General features: G+C 39.7%; 1 protein-coding gene across 1 annotated transcript in view; it reads left to right on the plus strand.

The window, feature by feature from the left end:
- The first annotated feature begins 10,297 nt into the window (after positions 1-10,297).
- The window catches only part of KHDRBS2 (KH RNA binding domain containing, signal transduction associated 2), a 313,940-nt gene continuing 304,013 nt past the window's right edge, over positions 10,298-20,224 (plus strand). Inside the window, exon 1 of the mRNA XM_083857382.1 lies at positions 10,298-10,462. Within this exon, the coding sequence (XP_083713508.1) occupies positions 10,372-10,462 (91 nt within the window). The 5' untranslated portion in view covers positions 10,298-10,371. The remainder of the gene's footprint in view (positions 10,463-20,224) is intronic.

The following is a 20,224-nucleotide window of genomic DNA, read 5'->3' on the forward strand; positions in this document are numbered from 1 at the left end:
TAATGCAGGAGGATAATAAAGCAATTTGGTTAGCAGAAGACAGGCAACAGTGTGGACATTAACCTAAAACATGGCCATTAACATATATATAAAAAAACCAAAACAACAAAACAACAAAAAGAAATCCACAAGCAAACAAACAAACAAACAAACAAACAAACAAACAAACAAAAAACCAAAAAAACACCAACCCCTCCCCCCCCCAAAAAAAACCCCAACCAAACAAGCAAAGTGGGACTTTTTAACTCTGCAAAGAGTTAGAAGACTGTTGACTCTAGCTGAATGCCAGCTGCCCACCAAAGTCTCTCAATCACTCCTCTCCTCAGCTGCACTGGGGAGAGAAAATATAATAAAAATTTCATATGTTGGGATAATGGCAGAGAGACATCACTCACCTGTTATGTCACAGCTAGACCAGAGCTGTATATGAAAATTAGTTGAATTTATTATCAAGTGAAAACCAAACAGGATAATTGAGGACTAAAGCAAATCTTAAAAACACCTTCCCCCTCCACCTCTCCCTCCTTCCTGGGCTTTTTTCCTCATTCTCTTTTTCTTGCCCTTGAGCAGTGCAGGGAGACAGGGAATGGGAGATAGAACCATAGCTGGTTCATCCCATTGTTCCTGCCACTGCTCCCTTCCAAGGGACAGGAGTTCGTCCCCTGCTCCACTTGGTGTCCCTCCCATGGGGGACAGTCCTCCACATGAGGACATGAGCCCTTCCCATGAGCTACAGTTTGTCACAAACTACTCCACTGCGGGTCCCTCATGAAGTCATGAGTCCTGCCACCAAACCTGCTCCAGTGTGGGCTCCAAGTCCAGGACCACAAGTCCCACCAGGAACCTGTTCCAGACTGGGCTTCCCACAAGGTCACTGCCTTCCTTCAGGCATTCGCTCACTCCAGCGGGAGTTCCTCCATGGACTGGAGACTTTGCAAATGAGACTTTGTTCCTTCATGGCCCTCCATGGGCTGCAGGGGCACAGATGCCTCACCAGGGGCTGCACCACGGGCTGCAGGGGAATCTCAGCTCCAGTGCCTGGAGTGCTTCCTACCCCTCCTTCTCTGACCTCCGTGTCTGTAGAGGTGTTCCTCTCACATCTTCTCACCCCACTCTTCTCTGGCCACAATTACATCTGCACAAATAATGTGAGGTTATTCTCCCTTCCTAGGGAATATAGTTTTATATAATTCATTTAAAATATTTTAAATAAATCTCTTCAAATTCATCAGGCTATGTATTTTATAAAGAAAAAAATAATGTAATTATATTTGAGGAACTCTTAGATAGCTGACATTTACATAGTTTGGGAAGTATTATTGTGTGAAGTTTTTCACAAGTTTTTATTTTAACAGGTTCTGATTTCCCATCTGTGTATGGTGCACTAAATTTATAGAAATGCATAGTAATTATTACTTTTTGTTTCTTTGGTAAATCTGTAAGGTTGACTCACCCTTGAGATGTCAAGGTATAAAATAACAGAAAAAATCATTTAAAATGAAGATCAGAAGGCTACATTGCTGTTCAATCATTAAATAAAATTAGTATGATACTGACTAAACTGGGACAGTACTTAAACATAGGTAACTGTGGTATAATCTATCCTTAAATTTCATCTGCTCTGAAAGAAATGATATAATCATGGAGTTAGATCCTAGAGCTTTGGAATTACTTATTTGGAAAATTAAATAATAGCAAGATGAGACTGAACTTAATACTCTATTTAGGAAAAGAATGAATCATCATCCATTTGCTCCATGGGTGAACTGAGCTTTGCAATAGTTGAGATTAATACAGCCCAGCTCCTGAAATAAAGCAAATCCATTTGCTCTGGCACAAACGGCAAATGAACTCCACCAGTATGAGCAGATTTGATAACATTTGCTGAGCTTCTAACATTTTCATTCTTATTACTTTATTTACTCTTACTGGAGCTTGTCAGCCACTGGAAACATTTTTTCCCTCCACAAACTTGGTAAATGTTTGTCTGCTTTTTAGATTTCCTATCCTTTGATTTTCCTTACCTCCTGCATTTATTATGCACATCTCTAAGAGACCTATGAGGAGTTCAACCAAATTCTGGCAAATTCTCCAGAAAAGAAACTGCTGGGAGCATTAAATGCCTTTGCTAACATTAAGAATCAAGGAGAAAGGGTAAGTTTTGAAAGTTTTGAAATTCCTCGTGATCTGAAGGTTTTACAATTTGGGTTTATATTGGTTTTTCTAAATCTTATGGATGTGAATGCTCCTTGTGGACTGCAGGTATTTTAGGAGTCAAAACACTCTTATCTAAATGAAAACCTGTTAATTTGAAAGTCTTTTCATAGAGAACTTTGAGAAAAAATTACTAAAAAGCTGTTACTGTCCTTTATTCTTCTGAACTCAATATCTGTCTCCTATTATGCATTAAAATATTGCATTCAGATATGCCCAGTTTTGATCAAATATATTGTGAAATAATTTAAAACATTGTGCTGTGATTTACAACTAATAAATTTCTAATAAATTAATAATAAATTTTCAATTTTTTTTTGTCTTATAAACATCTTTTTCATCATTCAGCGATTTTTCAAGAAAATGTTTGTGCTCTGATCCAATAAGACTGAAACCTATGTGAAGTATTGATTCTATGACTTCTTTAAAAACAGGCAAATCTTTATGAGAGGGATGAATATTGCTTCACTTCATCTCCTGAAATAGAATACACATTGTTGAAAGAAAATATTTTTCATGGGTTTTTTTTTGTTTTGTTTTGTTCCATACTGCTGATAACACCTGTATTTATTCCTAAATTAAATACATAGGGGCTTCTTAAGGTTCCTACTGAAATGTTCTGCCTAAAATAGTTTTATAAAAAGAAAGTGGAGATATTTAGGTCCTTTTAATATTTCAAAGTTTCTGTCATCAAAGGTCCTGGAGGGTAATAACTTCTAATCCTATATGTAGCATGTAGCATTTTTTTTAAAGTAGAAGGTTGCTAGTATTATACACTTCAAATGCATTTTTAACATACAATTATACAACTAAATGCCTAAAAGTATGTGAAATTTATAAAGATGCTGTATAGTGTCATACTTTTCCCCATGTCACATTTCATTTTGAACAAAATTGCCATAATGCTTGACTAAGGTTTGGAGAGCTAGTTGAGCTCTTTCTGACCTTTTAATGGTCAAGTATCTTGAAAGTTATTTAGTGAAGAATTTTCTTCTTTGTTCAGTTTGTTGATGTTTTGGATGTCCTCTAGTTTTATAGCATTTTAAGATTGCCAGAGAAATACCATCTGTGAGTGATTTGTCTGGAATTTTCCATTTATACTTCTATACTTCCGATGAGTAAGTGGGAACAGGCTAAATTCTGTAGAGTTATACATTGTAAATGTATAAATAGGCTTATATTAAATCATCTGCTGAATTTGCCTCATTTCAGGTTTTGCAAAACTGCAACAGACCAGTGGTTTAATAAAACATAATTTTATCTTATTGTCTGGATTTTGGCTTTGTGTACCTGATCAATAAAATAATTGAGATCAGAGAATTGTTTCCATTGTATCCTTCTTAAGGAAGTAAAATAAACTAAATCTAGCTGCTAATTAATCAGTTACAGATAAATATTCTCTGAACAGAACTTAAACCAAAACTGGAAAAAAAAATCTATGAATGCACTGGAAAAAAACCCCAACAAACCCTGCAAAAAACCTACCAACCCCAAAACCAACCAACCAAAGAAACCCCACCAAATCCCCAAAACAAAGCAAAACGAACCCAGAGAGAAGAAGAACTACATGTATTACCAGCTTTTTCCATGCCTACAAGCTTCCTTTTCCTTGCTTTCCAATTCTCATGCAAGTTCACTTGCTAAATGAAATGGTAAAAGTGGCTTGTTATATTCAATATACATTTTCGTATGTGTAATATAATCTCCTTATTTCTACGTTATATCCTTTGCATCCTCTAAACAATTTTATTCTCATTTGGATATAGTATTGTCTTTGTGCATCTGTACATTTACTAACATCTTAGATAAACTATATGGGTTTTTTTTCTCAAATAAATTCTGTCATTTTATTTTGAGCATATTCTCTCTTTCTGCCAGTGTATGCCTGAAGTAGAATACATTTTGTCATGCAAATCACGTGCACTTTTTGGAAGACTTATTTTTCTGTTCCTTCATCTGTCATATAATGAGAAACTCCTCAGGACTCTACTGTCATACACTACTGAAACTGACTACTGAAATCTGTTTGAATTAATTTGTATTAATGCTGTTATGTACAAGATAGATGCTTACATTTAATCTAGTTACTGACTTTATATCCAGTGGAGAGAAATCAGATTTTGCATAGGATGACTCATCTCAACCAAAGATAGGTACTTGCAGGTCAGATGAATAAACAGCTGCAAGAGCCTGTTTCAACCTCCCGATTTGTAAAGGGTGCCTGTGGTGACTCGACTAGACTCAGACATGTGATTTTTACATGCCTAAAGCTCCGTGAGACTACCAACTTCTCTAATTTGTTGTGCTGAATAATTGGCACATAACTAGGAACTGAAGGATTAGCTCAAAAACGAGTCCTAGGAGTCTGGAAACTGTAATTCTACTATTCTAAACCACGTATCACCTTCTTTGTACTGCAGTTTGTCCATTAGCTCTTCTTCTTCTTGTCCTCCTTCAAGGGAGACATTTGTATTAAGGGGAGACCTGCGTACTGGGAAAGGACAGTGGAAACAATGCGCAGAAAGGGAAATAGTAAAAGAAAGGTACAAAAGGAATTATTTTGTATCAAGTGAAAAGGAAATCAGAAAGCCATGTAAACAGAGGTTTTATACAAAAGGAACAGCTCTAAATCTTGGAGATGATGTTGAAAGATAAATTCAGGCTTATTGATTGCAGTAAGGTTAGACAGACCAGGTGAAGGGAGGCTGTGCTATGATCATGGAGGAGATTTTTGTGGAAGTGTTTGAGCTACCCTCAATAGATAAGCTGTAATATAAAGGTCAGAATGAACAGGAGAGGTAGAACTTCAAACATAAGCAGGCAAAATATAAGGTCTGGTGTTTACCTCCATGTGGAGAGGAGAAAATTATAGTTATGTTATACAGTCACAATTTCTCTGTCATTTTGTTAGCATCACAAGAAAAAAAGAAGATAACAGACATTCTAAACTGCATTTTATTCTTTGCTGTTTGTTTCTATTTAAGCATTTTTTCCGTGTTCAACTGCTATTTTATACTTTATTATATTGCTTTAAATTATCCCAAATTAATGATGGAGACATTTCAGTGAAGTTATGCTAACTTCCATGGCATTTATCCTGAGTTACATTTTCTGTTACTTCTTCACAGCATCACGAGAATGCTATTATGAACTAGAGCTGTAACATACATAATTTTATTTAATGTGTTTTTGATAAACTAAGAACTTGTAATGTGGGTGTCATAAACCCAGTTTTAGCATAAGGCAGAATTTGTTTTACACCTCGAACTCATATTGAACTCTCCTAGGGTCGTAGGCTCACTGAGTTTATGAAAATATTTAATGTCTTGAAAGGAAATAAGAAAGTAGTGATATATTTTTTTTAACTGAAGCTGACTTATTTGATTTTTATAGACAAATAGCTAATCTGTAGGAATTTTCTCCATTTAAGAAAATCAGTGTTTATTCAGTTGTATGAGTGAAGAGACCAAAACCCTATTGAAATCAGGGACCTACCACAGAGATCAACCATCTGTGTGTTGGACCATATACAGCTGAGCCTTTTGCTGTGCCTAGGGTAGTCTGAAGGTGATCTACAGTGACTCGTGCACTTGCTGATGCACACTTCCCTTCTGGATTATATGGCAAGCTGTTGGCAGTGCAGGAGTCTTCAGGGCTGGCCTCTACAAGGAGAGGGTGTAGCCACTTCCATCTGGACCCACCACTGGTCAAAGCCCAACACATCATCTGAGTGCTGTTACATAGAAACAAGCTTTGTGCATGTTCAGTTGCCCCATAATGAAACCATGAAATCACAAGGTACAAGAACTGGTATCCACATGACAGCATGCAGAGATCAGATGGAGTCTGGGTACAGACTGTATTCAAAGAAGGAATTTAAAAAACTACAGTAAAGGAGGTGAGGCCATTCCCTCTTTTTTTGCACATGTACTGCTGCTTCTTTATTACTTATATTGTTATTCATAATTCTGTTTTCAGAGAAGGAGATTATAGAAGAAAGTCTCTATTTTTTTTAATGATCACGTGCAGTTAGTTCAGGAACCAGATACCCATACTTAAAGCAAATGAACCAGTAAAGAAAATGGAAAGCAAATTGAATTTCTGAAATAGAAAACTCTTGACTATTCCAATTTTTTGATGTATGAAGTCCTATGTATACTCCCACACACATAGTTAACTTTTCATTTAAATTATTGTATCAACTTTATTGTAAGGTGTCAGAGGGTAATTCAATTTTAATCGTGCTCAGACTGACCATTCATTCTACTGCATATTCTCAAAAGATTTAATAATTTTTGAATAAGCATGTGCAAAGTTTGGAGTTTTTCCTTCAATTGTTTGCATCCACTGCTTTTTTGACTTCAGTTTTACATGACAATACAATGTATTTGGATGGCACTGGCAAAAATACATGTATGTTACCTGCTCGATCCTTGAATAAACTGCAGTTTGGTATGCTGTGATCCAGACTTAGCAATAAAATATAGTACAGATAAACTTCAATTTAGCTTGACACTTCAAACTAAAGAGTTGTAAAATGTGTCTTTGGTTTTTAGTAGCTGTGAACAATTTGATCTCCAACTAGCAATGAAGTAATGTTTGATGTCATTAGAGGTCTATATTTCCTCTCTGACAGATTTTAATGCCTTGTTTTTATTAATGAGGTATAAGGTAAAATTCAGAAAGTTATCTCAATGGCTTTGCAATCTAAGTATCACTGAAAATCATTTTCACATTATAAGTTTTCAAAAATGAACTTACAGGGAACTTGTTTCTGCCTAGTTTGCTGTAAAAAGATGTGCAATGAAACCTGCTGTCTACTCCTTTGACCAGAAAAAAAAAAAAGTTTAATGAATTTAGCATCTTCCACTGTTTAATATACTTAAAGGTGTTTAAATCAAAGCTTCCTGTGATCTAAGTAGGTTAAGTACAATTAAACAGACTAAAGTAACATAATTCTTATAACACTTCTGATGGAAAACCCTCAAAATTTGTTTTCCATATACATAACCTTATGATATGTTTTGAAAGCTACCAGACCAGGATGACTTCTGAAGGGATGGCTTATAATTATCTCCAAGTTGCTTTAAGAGAACACACCTATCATTGGTCTTCTGTCTTTCTGAACTGAGAAGCACCAGCCTGAATTATTCTGAAAAACAGAGGTGTAGAAATACAATCTGATGACACAGGTGATCTCTCGAGCAAGACAGATCCGAGCTGTGTTGCAAACACCGCCATTTCCTCCTACCCTGTTAAATGGGAAAGGAGAACTATTCATGCGGTAAATTGAATCAGGGTAAATTATTAATAAACTATCTTGGTTCTGTGCTTTTCTTTGTTTTATTTGTTTGTTTTTTTAAAGAAGAACTTATGTCTTCCCTTTATCCCCACACACAATTTGTTGTAAAAGCTGATTGACTATTAAACCTTTCAATTCTGCTATCAGTTTTCTCTGCTTCTTCAGTGTTTTGTAAGTTTGCTGAAATCAACTATTTTCCTGCTCCTATTCTTTCTCAGCAGGGAGATTGGTTCTCAGGTATTTTATCTCTAACTACTGGAAATACTACAGAATAATAAGGCATCTGTCACTGACATTCTCTATATATTTTGTACAGACATGCAGACCCTCCATTATCTGCATGCCGAGTGGAAATTGCATAAATGTTGCCTGTATGTCCTTTAGGATTTTGAAAACATCACAGACCAAATTTTTATGTAATGTCTGTACAACACATTCAAAACCTCGTGGATGCCATTATAAAGATTTTGCTTTGATTTTTATCTTTCTTAATTGCTTCTTCCTCTGCCAACTCCCTCAAACCAACACAAAACCACAAACAAATAAACAAACCAAATTTAAACACCACCACCACAACAAAAAAACCTTTGAAATGAACTGTACTAGGCCATTCACAAATGTATGATTGAAACAACTGTCTATTTCATTAGAATAAATACTAATTTAGTAGTATTAGTGGTACATACTAAGAAAGAATGTGACATAGGGGTTGAGCAGAAAATGGTGTATGGTGCCATAGACTGCTTGCTCTTGAGGTCCCACAAATGGACCCACAAATGAGGTGAGATGATTTAGGCATCTTTTGTTTACTTTCAAAATCAAAACACTTTACTGTATGGTCTGTTGAGGGAAAATCCCGAATAAATATAACCTAAAGTAAATGTATACTTAAACCTAAACTCTAATTAAAATCAATTTTATTTACCCCAGATGTAGACACTTTAATTGTATAATAACTCTAATTCTGTCAGGTGGGGCCGTGGGAGCTGCAGCACGGCATTCCTCGACAAAGATTGCCCTTTTCCCACAGGACCTCCAGGACCCGCTGGGCCCTCTCCACCTGCGCGCAGCAGGCGCGGGCGGGCACGGGCGGGCACGGGCGGGCACGGGCGGGCGTCCTCGGCGCGGTCTGTGACCAGCAGTGCCTGGTCTGTGACCAGCCGTGCCCGGTCTGTGACCAGCCGTGCCCGGGCGCTGACGCTCCGATCCCATTCTCAGGAGAGCTGCTGTCTGGCAGCTCCAGCACGGCAACGCCGCCGATGCGGCACCGCTTTAGCGAGGCGTCTCCCCGGACCCCGGAGGGCCGAGGAGCCCCCGGAGCGCGGCGGAGCTCGGGGGAGGCGCCGCGGGCTGCGGAAGGCGCCCGGGCGGGACGGAGGAGAGCAGCGCCGGAGAGCCGGACAGCGCCGCCGGCCCGCCTTCAGCACCGCGGACAGCGCCAACCCCTTCCCCCGGCTTCAGCACCGCGGACAGCGCCGCCCCTCCCGGCTTCAGCACCACGGACAGCGCCGCCCCGCCCGCCTTCAGCACCGCGGACAGCGCCGCCCCCCTCCCCCGGCTTCAGCACCGCGGACAGCGCCCGGCCAGCGGGCGGGGCTCGGCGCGGGGTCATGGCGGGCACAGAGCGGCGGCCGCGCGTGGGGACACGGGCACGGGCACGGACATGGACACGGCCACGGAAATAGACACGGCCACGGACACGCGGGCCGGGCCGCGGCCGCAACACGGCGGCTGGCAGGAGACAACCGCGGGCACGGCAGGGCGGCCACGCAGCGACACCGGCGGCACACAGACAGACACACAGACAGACACACAGACAGACAAAGGCGCACACACAGTGACAGACACACAGACTGTCACGGTTCCTGCCCGGACAGAGTTAATTTTTGTCGGAGCCAGGAGGGGGCATGGCCAGGACCCAGAGGTTGTTCTGCCATCCCCTCCGGTCATTGCCCGCTCTGGGGTTATGGGGGAAGGCAGTCTCTTTCTTAGAGAAGGTCCAGTAACGGCGGGTGTGAGCGGTGGAGTAACCCCGGTGCTGGGCATTTTGCATGAGAATCACTTGTCTCTCTCAAACACTTTTGTTATTAATATCGTTGCTGTTACTGTTCATTTTCTCATCTCATTGGTGTTTCCAGTAAATTGGTCTTATCCCAGCCCGTGATCTTTTCCTTCGAGTCCTCCAATTCTCCTCTCTAGCGTGCCACAGGGAAGGGAAAATAGGGTGGAGGGAACGAGTGGCAGCGTAGTTTTAATGGGAGCAGTAAATTAGGGAATACCAGCTCCAAACCACGACACTGACAGAGACGGACACACACACACACACAGACACATACATGCACACGCACACAGACACACAGAGACATACAGAGACAGAGACACAGAGACACAGACACAGAGACACACAGACACAGACACACAGATAGACACAGACACAGACACACAGACACACAGACACAGACACACACACGCACGCCCGTTCCCGCACGCCCCCCCACTCTGGCCCCAGCACCCTTGGGCCCCGCCTGGCGACAGCCAATGGCGTGGCGAGTGTCCCCCCGGCGGGGCGTACCCACCAATGGGAGCGGCGGGGGCGTGGCCCGGCTGGCTCCGCCTCCCCACTTAAGGCCGCGGGTGTCCGGGGGCCGCTCAGTGGCGGGAGGAGGCGGCGCGGGGGCGAAGGCGCGCGAGCAGCGGCGCGCGGCGACCCGCGCACGTGCCCGCCCCCGCGTGGCGCGAGGGAAGGCGGAGGCGGGGCCGGGGCAGCGCGCGCCGCGGGAGGGGCGGCGGCACCGCGGGGCGGCCCCGGCGAGCCCCACACCCCGCACCCCGCACCCCACACCCCGCGGGCCGCCATGGAGCAGGACAAGTACCTGCCCGAGCTGATGGCCGAGAAGGACAGCCTGGATCCCTGCTTTGTTCACGCCATGCGCCTCCTGGAAGACGGTGAGGCTCCGCTCCGCGCTCCCCCGTCCGGGGCGCTCCTGGGGGCCGGCTCCCGATGGCCCCGGCCGGTTCACCCGGAGCGAAATCGGATCTCCGGGAGGGCGGGCGGGCGGGAGCGGCCCGTGGCGAAGCCCGGGGGCTCGGGGCGGCGGCGGTCGGGGGCTCGGGGTCCGGAGCCGGCCCAGGGCCCGCAGGAGAGCCCCCCCGGGGGCCGCAGCCCGTGCCCCGCTCCCCGTGCCCGCCCCGCCGCCGGCCGCCCCTGCCGGGAGCGCTCCCCCGCCGCCCGGCTCGCTACACAAAGACAGATGCTGGCGTCTCCTTACACTCCTTGTATCTTATTTTCCACGCTGAAGTAATAAGGTTTATGTGGTAATACGATTACGCTGTTAATGCAGCGCTGTTTTAGTCGAGTGCGCGGTGTCAGACATTGATGGGATGTGGCTTATCAATTTCATGACAGTCTCGTCCAGGACGTGATGATTTCCTCTTGCTTTTGTGCGGGGATCGGAATACACTCGTTAAAACATTTTGTTACTCAGTGTAATTTGCCCTGCTTTCCTTGCTTTAGTTGGCGGGGAGGTTTAGTTGGCCCTCGGCTGGAGGTTCTGTCGGAAGTTTATCGTTTAGTCTCGTTTAATAACTGTTCAATAGAGCGGTTGAGTGAAGACCTCGTGGTACGGAGTTTCAACTTTTGCCGAAGTGTAATCCATTATGTTCCTCTTATACATGTTTTTCTTCTTAGATTTTTAGTAGTCTTTTTAAAAAACCTTGTTAAACTTGGAACCTAATGTTGAAAAGAAGTAGTAAAGGATGGTGCATAAATCGAGACAGCCTATCAAGCTCTTAAACGAGACTAAAGCAAAGAAATGTATGGTCAGGCCCTTGAGAGTCACACGTTCAAATAAACTCACATGCAGAGTTGGCAAATAATTTCCCAAGTTCTGTTTATGGCTTAAAGAGAATCATAACTAATTCAGATTTACCGTGCTAAGCAGTAAGTGTTTTTCCTCTGTCAGCAGTTTTTATATTGTCTTTCCTTAATGTATGTTCTATTGATTGTGAATGAAGATACCAAGTCCAGGTTTTGTAGGAGTGCTTCTGTTTGATAGCTTTGAAATTCCTACTGAATTTCAGTATGAATACAGATCCATTTAGTACTCTTTTGTCAGAGCTGCCTTGCTGCTAAAGAGGCAGCCATGCTGCTTTTTTACAGTTGTTTTTCTAATAATCATACCATAAACAAAGTCCTTATTTCTTAGAGGAATATTTTTTTTTGAACCTTGCAGTTCGATCTTTTCCCAGAGGGGGGAAGTGTCCGCTGAGAGTGTGTGTGTGTGTCTGGGAAAGGAGGAAAAGGCAGGAAGGACAAAACCGAAAGTAGGCAAAGAAGAGTAAAAAAAAAAAAGGAAAACAGAATTGGTTTTTCTAGGCATCAAGTTCGTGCAGAAATTGCATTTTGAGCTACTGTGAGGTTGAATAAATGGACAGTTTTTTCCTTCTTAGCATAAATAGGACTATGTATTATTTCACTGTATTTTTTGAAAGATGAAGGTGAGTTGTCTGAGAGAATGACAGATTCACACCAGGTACCTGGCATTAGCCTTCAAAACACCATCTGTCAAGCTTTCTAGAGATTTGGTTTAGGGTCTAAAATATGATGACTGTTAAAACACTTAACCAAGGTAAGAATGTTACTACTTAAGAAAATTAAAATTATTGCACTGGTTGCTGCTGGATATAAATAGAAAGGAAATTTATAGGTTGTTTTTTTTTTTTTTTTTTTTTTTTTTTCTTTTTTGTTTGTTTGTTTGTTTGTTTGTTTGTTTTTTTTTTTTTTTTGGGGGGGGGAAGAAGAAGAAGAAAATGGGATCCTGGTGGAAGGATCTCTGTAGTAGTGAATAATTTCTTGGTTATATCCATTGTTTCCAGACTCTGGATTTCTGTTCTGTTTAGAATTGTAATGTGCAATCAGCTACATCCATAATGATGCCAGCCAGGTGTTCTTTTTATGGTGTCCTAAGCATTTTCGATTGCCAGTACATTTTGTATAAATTGCATAAGTCAAGCATTCACTCTGACTTGAAAGTGCTGTGTTGTTTCATACTGGCTGCTAAAACCAGAGGTTGGGAACAGTTGTGTTGCTGTGAGAAACTGCAGAAGGGCACACAAGTGATAAGTATTCCAGAAAAATGCTTCTAATTTGCAACAGTGGCTTTACTTGTAAAGATAAGACTGCCCATTTTCTCCCAATAATTTTTGTTTGTTTGATTCTGTTTGATTCCATTACATGTTTTTTTTTTTTGTTGTTGTGTATTTTGGTGTTCTTAACCAATATTAAAACCAAGAAATTACTTACATTTTCAATATGCAGGTCTGTGTCCTTCAGGTTGACCTGTGTCAGATGTGTACTTGAATCAGTAGCTATTTGTCCCTCACCATTAAGGGATGACTAGAAGTCACTTACTTTAGTCCTTAGCTGGGTCTGGTGAAATCCCCAGAAAAGGGACATTTCCTTTGGCAGAGTATTTGCCTACTTACCAAACAACATAAAGAACGGTGAGGAAAAAGGTACTAGTGCTATTTAAATACAAGGTCTGGAGACAAAACCCAATTTCTTTAAAAACCACTGAGGGAATCTCTTGTGGATTCTGACAATGAACCTAGTCTCTAAATGGCTAATTGAGTGCCTTAATCAGAAGATACTTGATTTCCCCATGGGTTATAACTTGTTTCATGTAGAAGTAGAATGTTGACTGTTGTAGACTACATGAGTGTTGCACTATTAGAAATGGAAAAGTCATTGATAAATCATTTTCTGGAAGAACTTATGAGTGGCTGGTGATATTTACCTCAGCCTAAGTTTTTTCAGACTTTTGCAAAATGCAGTGAACATACTTATTCTGAGAATATAATCCATTCTGTAATGAAAATTAAATACCTTTTAATTGTAATAGGTAGTTGAAATCTAAAGAATAAATTAATCTCCATCTATTGGAAAGTGGTTTTCTATATCAAGTGAACGATTTTATGTTCTAGGCTGTTATAAGAGTTGGAAGAGTGTGCCTGTTTCATGAATAGTTTCAAACTATTTTATTGTATACTGGTTACCAGTAGCTATTTTCTCAGGTAAGATTGTTCTGCTTTTAGTCAGGAAATGTCCTGATAAATGTATGGATTCAGGTGATATATGGTTAGATAAAAATTGTCAAAAGTGGGGAGCATGTTCTTGCATAGTACCTTATGTACCCAGCACGTGCTTGTACTGAACACACTCTGGAGCTCCACGGAGAACTGGGAGCCTCTCTGTTCCAGTGTTGCTCCTGCCATGGAAGCTACCAGCCCCTTATATGTGTTACTTTTGTGTGTTTGTAAATATTTATTGCTTTGTGGAAGATGTCCGTGATTATGAATGTAAAAACATGTGTGTCACTTTAGCTGTGAAGGTGTGGATGACATAGAAAGATATAACTAGCTGGAACTGTTTGGTAGTTCAAAACTGTTTTTATATCACTAATCCATTTAATAGGCTAAAGTGTCAGCTAATTGTCTATGTACTTCTTGGGGTCAAGCAAATTATCTATGTGTGTGCATATATCTCTGTGTGTGTTTATTTATTTATATATGTGAGGCATTGGAATATCTTGCCTAGTGTATTCTTAAAGCCAGCTTTGTGTTTTGTAATATGAACATAAAGGAAAAAGACCTATTGGAAAGAGCTGGCCAAAGTAAGAGCATCTCTCCCCATGGAAATATCAGCATTACTAGGGTAATGAGGTAGCTAATTTCTCTCTCTATAATGACAGTGCAATTGACCTCAGAATTTCAGCTGGCATTCTGAAGGCAATGAGAATCAGGCCTTTAACTTTAATCTTGAGTTAAGTCACTAGATCATTCCATGTGGCGTAGCAGAGTTCGTTAAACCTCCAAGTTGTGTAAATTAGATTCATATAGCTCAGCTATCATCCCCATATAGGCTTCTTGTAGGATGGGACATGATTATTCAAAAGATTAGCCTTTGCACTTAGTGAGCATTAATAGGATCTTTCATACAAGCCTGCAGTAGTGTTTCTAGATAGTAGAAAACTGTTGACATAATGCAAGTTTATTCTGTCTTATATTCAGGATTTCAACTAATATACAGTTGTATGTGGGTTTGGGGTTTCTTTGGACTATTGGAGATGGATTTTCTTTTCATATATAGGAATGCAGCTTTAGTTTATGGGTGCACGTTTCTGTTGAACACCTGGGATAATAATGAGGTTGTTATATGAAAATTATTTGTCTTAGGAATAAATATAGAATATGACAATCATATCCTTAACCCCAGATGTGAAAGGCTGTCGATGAAGCCTATGACCTGCTAAAACTAGGCCTCTGATACTTTTTATTTTTTATAATTTTTTCATTGAAAACTACTTGTGAAAATATGCTTGAAAACTAAAATAAGATTAATGTAAAATGTTAAAATAAACACATACATTAATATTAATCTGTGAGCGGACACTATTCTGCTTATTGTTTCTTTTATTCTTGATGTTTACATCAGGTGAGAAGAAATCTGTATTCACAAAATAGTTGGTATTAATCATTGTTTGCTTTGCTGTCTCAAGAAATGCACTGTAAATTCCCGGTAGATTGACTCAGGAAACATGCTAATATTCAGAGCGTGTATTTCAGGTACCTTGGTTTCATTAGAAACTGGATTTGTATTGATCGTTTGGAGCCTTTTCAATAAAAACTGCAAACTCTGGATGAATACAAGATACTTACAATTTCTATAAAGTAGTGATGTGCTAGGCATTACGGACTTGGTTCAAAGCTGACTAAAGTTAATGGGAATTCTTCTGTTGGCATTAGTGGGCTATCAGGCAGTCCTTGTAATACAAGTATGATCTATTGACCAGTGTGGCCAATTGGACATGCTTTTGCCTTGCAGAAGGCGAATGACGCAGATGAATCCCAAGTGAAAACCAGATTTATGGAAAACAAAATATTATAAAATGTTTTGAATGAATATAATAAAGCAGATGTTATGTTTATATTGACCCCAGTTTTTTAGTCATAAAAGACAGGCTTGCTGTCTTTTACAGAGAGAGAGAAAAAGGAAATTATAGATGTGATTTAAAAAAAAATTAAAATAATAATCTGAAGCAGTTTATGACCATTTGATCAGTGATCTTAGAAAACTTGTACTTTGAAACACAGTAAATTGTTTCGCAAAGAGGCAAAAATATGAGTGCAGTAATTGAAGGTTAGATTCTGATACCCTGGTTTAAAATAAAAGGTGCTATGTTCTTTAAATAGTGCTGTTTGAATCGGTGGAGCTGCTAAAGGTGCAATTCAGTGGAAATAGCAGAATGTAGTACCAACTGTTTGTTTCAGGGAAGGTCAAAGGCATTTGCTGAGGTTTATCTGGATGCCCAGAGCCTCATCAACAGAGTGCTGTTTTTTTGGCAACACGAATGTTTTTCTTGAAGGAGAAGAATATTTTTACTTGTCCTGGGAATTCTTCTAATAAATGTATGTCATATTTAGTCTGCTTTATGAATACATTCAGAGTGCTATTGCTGTAACAGTCCATCTCTCTTCCTCTTTACCTCTAAGTAGGCATTTTAAAATTCAAGAATTTGGCAAATTGTTAATATTTGTAGTTAGTACCTACAGAAATAGGCCGAATACCTGGACAGTTGAGTAGAAAATTCCAGTCAACTGTTAACTTCCTAAGCATTGAACACCTGTGTAATGTGTAGAATAGAGTGGCCATTCCTAACCAGGAGGTGGCATGATTGGGCTCCACATGCCAAAATAGTGATTCATTTATATCCTGGTTCCTTCTGGGAAAGTGCTAGTCAGGTCCAACAGATATATCAAAGTCTTCTTCATTGGATGTTTACTTTTCTCATTTAGGCAATATGCAGACAATATATACTGACAACGAGATCTGCTGAAGCATACTGGGCTATTTAATAGTCTATAAAATCTGGTATGATCAGCAGGGACCTGTGCATGAGTCTTCCAATAAAGGCCACCAAAGCAGTGCCATGAGAGTGAAACAGTTCCTCCATGACACAAGGACAAGGTTTCAAGCTCAAAGTATGAGAAGTCTTGGGCCTTACTTTAGGAGGCATAAATGTTGCTGCTGTTTGGTAGTTCCTCTGCAAGCTTTATTAAAATGGGAATATGTTACACCTTTCTGTGCCTTGTAGCTGCACTGTAGGCTACACATGCTGCTTATATAAAATCGTTGTTTTCTGACTTGGCAGGTTCACTGCAGTTACCTGGCGCCTCAGTTCAGGGTTAGAGTGCCTTTTGAAAAATAAACTGGTTTTTACTGCTTCAGTTAAATCTCTTTTCTCCAACAAACTGCTGAATGTGGAGGAAAATTCAGTGTTGTTAGAGCTGACCTTGGAATATACAATTTTCTTTAAAATATTTTGAAAATAAATAATAGGAAGAGTGTTTTCATCAGGATTTGAGGTGTTAGGAAGCATACACAGTAGGAAAAAAAAAAATCTGTTTTGCAGGTGTATCCTGCTAGGCATTGTGAAGAAGGTGTGCATTCATCTTTTCTCTACCTTGCATTTTTCTGTCCTTTGATGGGTATCAGGGCACTATATCAGAATAAGCAAGGAAGCAGACAGCTTTTAAAATCAAGTGTGTAAAGTACAGAACTTTACTGATGCTGCAGTTTAATCTTTGACTGTATAAAAAAACAAGGTTGTGCAGTCTGACCAGAAAAATGGAAAACTTTAATACTTGTGTAAAGTTCTGATGTGCATAGTACATGGAGTTTTGGCTTGTACTACATACCTTCAATGAATACATTCTAAAACTCCCATTTGTAAGATGTAGACTGATGCTGAATTTCATTCTAATCTTTGAGATCTTGACATGAAAAGAGCTTAATAAAAAAAAAATGTGTAGTTTTCTTATTAATTTTAGAACAAAATTTTTCTTTTTAAAATTTGCAGGCAAAAATAACCCTGGTTATTACAGTCCCCTGTAAATCCTGTCATATTTTAATTAGAATCCTGCTGGAAATGAGTACAGCTATTTCCTTATCCTAAAAAAGGCTGAAACTAATAAAACCTAGAAGAATTATTTAAGACTTTCAGCAGATTAAAAACCTCCAATTCCCCCACCCCACCCCCCAAAAAAACCCTCCTGAAATGGTGCCTGTTCCTGATTTCACAACCTTTGCTGTTGAAAGGGAATTTTTAGTTTGAATACTGAAAAAATTATCAAATGGAACTTCTAATAATGCTAATATGGTAATATTGAAGATTATCCACACTTAATTAAGATGGTACAAATTTTGATGGTCATATATGGCTGCATATGATATAACCAAAGACATCTTAAAAACTTCAAATGCTCTGCTTGCATTGAGCATTCCTGTTTAGTGTTCTTGGGTTAGCATGATGCAAAGGCTGAAAGACACAGGGTTAGTCATTGCTGTTTTGGAATTTCTCTTCACCTGCTGAAGCACTCATCAGGTATTTTAGTATCTGTCTCTTGTTGTAAGGGTTATACTGCCAGATGCAAAAAAAAAAAAGTCAAAGCTCTTGATTTATAAAGTACTTTGAATTCTGGCAATCAATGTAACTATTAAAAAAAAATACTATGTGCTAGTCTCTAGTATGTGCTAGTCAAAGATTTATCAAAATCTGCATTCCTCCTTTTTGCTCTGCTTTGGATCTGGAAAAAATATGTCTGTTTGTTTAATAGTAGAAGCATTTTAGCTTTGCTAACTGGTAAAGGCAGATGTGTCTTCAGCAAAAGCAAAAGTAGGGATCAAAGCCCCTGGCTCATAATCAGTTAACTTCCAAAGAGAAGCACTGCAAATCAAGGAAAAACAGTTTTCCTAAGAGGTTTGAGCACTGGAGAAAGAAAACAAATCCCCTAGTTTAATGTTTCCTGGGATTTAACTGCATGTTTCAAAGCTCTCTTTCAAATGCTTGAAGTTAGAGAACTTGCCATCAAATCAGGGATTGTGTGCATATGTTTTAAAATGGCTTTTTGGTATTGAAAAATTGAGCTCACTTACCTTTCACAGTGTAAATTTTTGTCTCTGTGTTTCTGCTAGTGTAGGCTCATATTGCTGATTTTTCTAAATATTTCTGAGCAAACTTGTTTGTTGCATTTTGTCTTTTTTGAGATTGTGGAAAGAACATTTTGGTGTTGTCAGGGGTTGCTCTGAGGTCAGAGTGTGAGCTCTAGCTGAGGAAAGAGTGAGACATTGTTCTTCTTAAATACGTAGGACTACACTGATTTGCTGGTATGGAGCTGGTTCCCTGACTTTCCATTTTAACTTGATTTTTCTCCAGTTCTCCTGAAAGGAGCAGCACCAAATTTAAGTGACTTTCTGTCTCTCGTTTTGTTGTTTTGAAGGGCAAATTAAGGACTGATGAAATAAATTCCAGGAGACTTTTCTCCTTCCTGTCTTCAGATAGCTGTTCAGCAAGAAAGTGGAGAGTTAGTTTTGGTCAATGATGCTTATTATCCTGGTGTCTCCATAGGGCTGTAGAGGTATCTAATAGCTTCAGCTTTTGCACAAGTACATATTTGCAATTATTTCACTAATACTTGTATGCAAAATAGTAGGATTTATCCCATTGTAAAATTTGAAATAACATCCTCCTCATACTTGCAGATCCAGGTAAATAAATGAATTTATATCAGTTTTATTACTATACTCAAAAGCCATTGGTGGATAATCCACCACACCCAGTTCTTGTATTGCATGGACTCCTTTTCCTGATCCTACATTACTATTTAAAATATCATTCTGTCTTTGTAAATACAATATTGCAGAATGCCCTGATTCTGTTTGATTTGTTAGGAGTTGTCCAGATGCTGTTGCTGCTGTTGCAGGAGTGGTTGGTTTGTTCTCTACGTGCTGCAAAGAGTTTAGTGTAAACACCAACAGATCAGGCTGTGCATAAGTCTGTAAAGAAAGGTTTTACTCATCAGTGTCAAAGGGATCTAAGGTCAGCAGTGAATGTGGGAAAACAGGTATTCATGTTACCTATTTTGTTACTCCTCTTTTTCTGAAGACTAAACTGTGAGGCAACCTGGATATACAGTAGTTTATGTTGAGTTGTGCATGACAAAAAGATGTTCATGCAGTACCAGCTTGTTAGAACACACAAACCATCTGTTCAGCGTGAAAGGTCTCTTGCTGCTCCAAAGTGTATGAATAATCTGGAATGATATGTCAGATGCAAGGGAGAAGAGAGGACTAAGTTCTTGCTAGAAATATTTTGATACAGTGCCTTTTTAAAGGAATGTTTGTACTGTAAGCTGTCCAAGCGCGTCTTGTGGTGGAAGTGGGAGATGTTTTCAATATAAAGTGGAAAAGGAGCAGCTTAGTTTTGACACAAATTAGGAACCCAATGTGATTCTGCATCCATCCAGACACTTAAGATCTCCTGATTTGGAGAAAAATAGAAAATAATTAGAAGCTGCTATGAATTTTTGCCTGCAACTTTCTGATTCTTGAAATTTCAACTCTGTCCCTTCTCGCAGCCTTTATTTAAAGGTTGGGTTTGGTTTTTTTTAATGGTGAAAAAGGAATTAGAGAGAAGGAAGAATGGGGAAAAGGGAAGAGAAAATGGAGGAAAGATATAAAAAGGAGGACAAGATAATGGGAAGATTGTAGGGGAAGTGGAAAATTAATTAGCAATAGAGACATGGATATAGAGAAGAAAATTAAATAAGTGAAGAAAATAGAAATTTAACAGGTGAAAAATATTCAGCTAC

The sequence above is a fragment of the Zosterops lateralis genome (genome assembly GCF_965231275.1).
Source record: "Zosterops lateralis genome assembly, chromosome: 3".
Lineage (NCBI taxonomy): Eukaryota > Metazoa > Chordata > Aves > Passeriformes > Zosteropidae > Zosterops > Zosterops lateralis.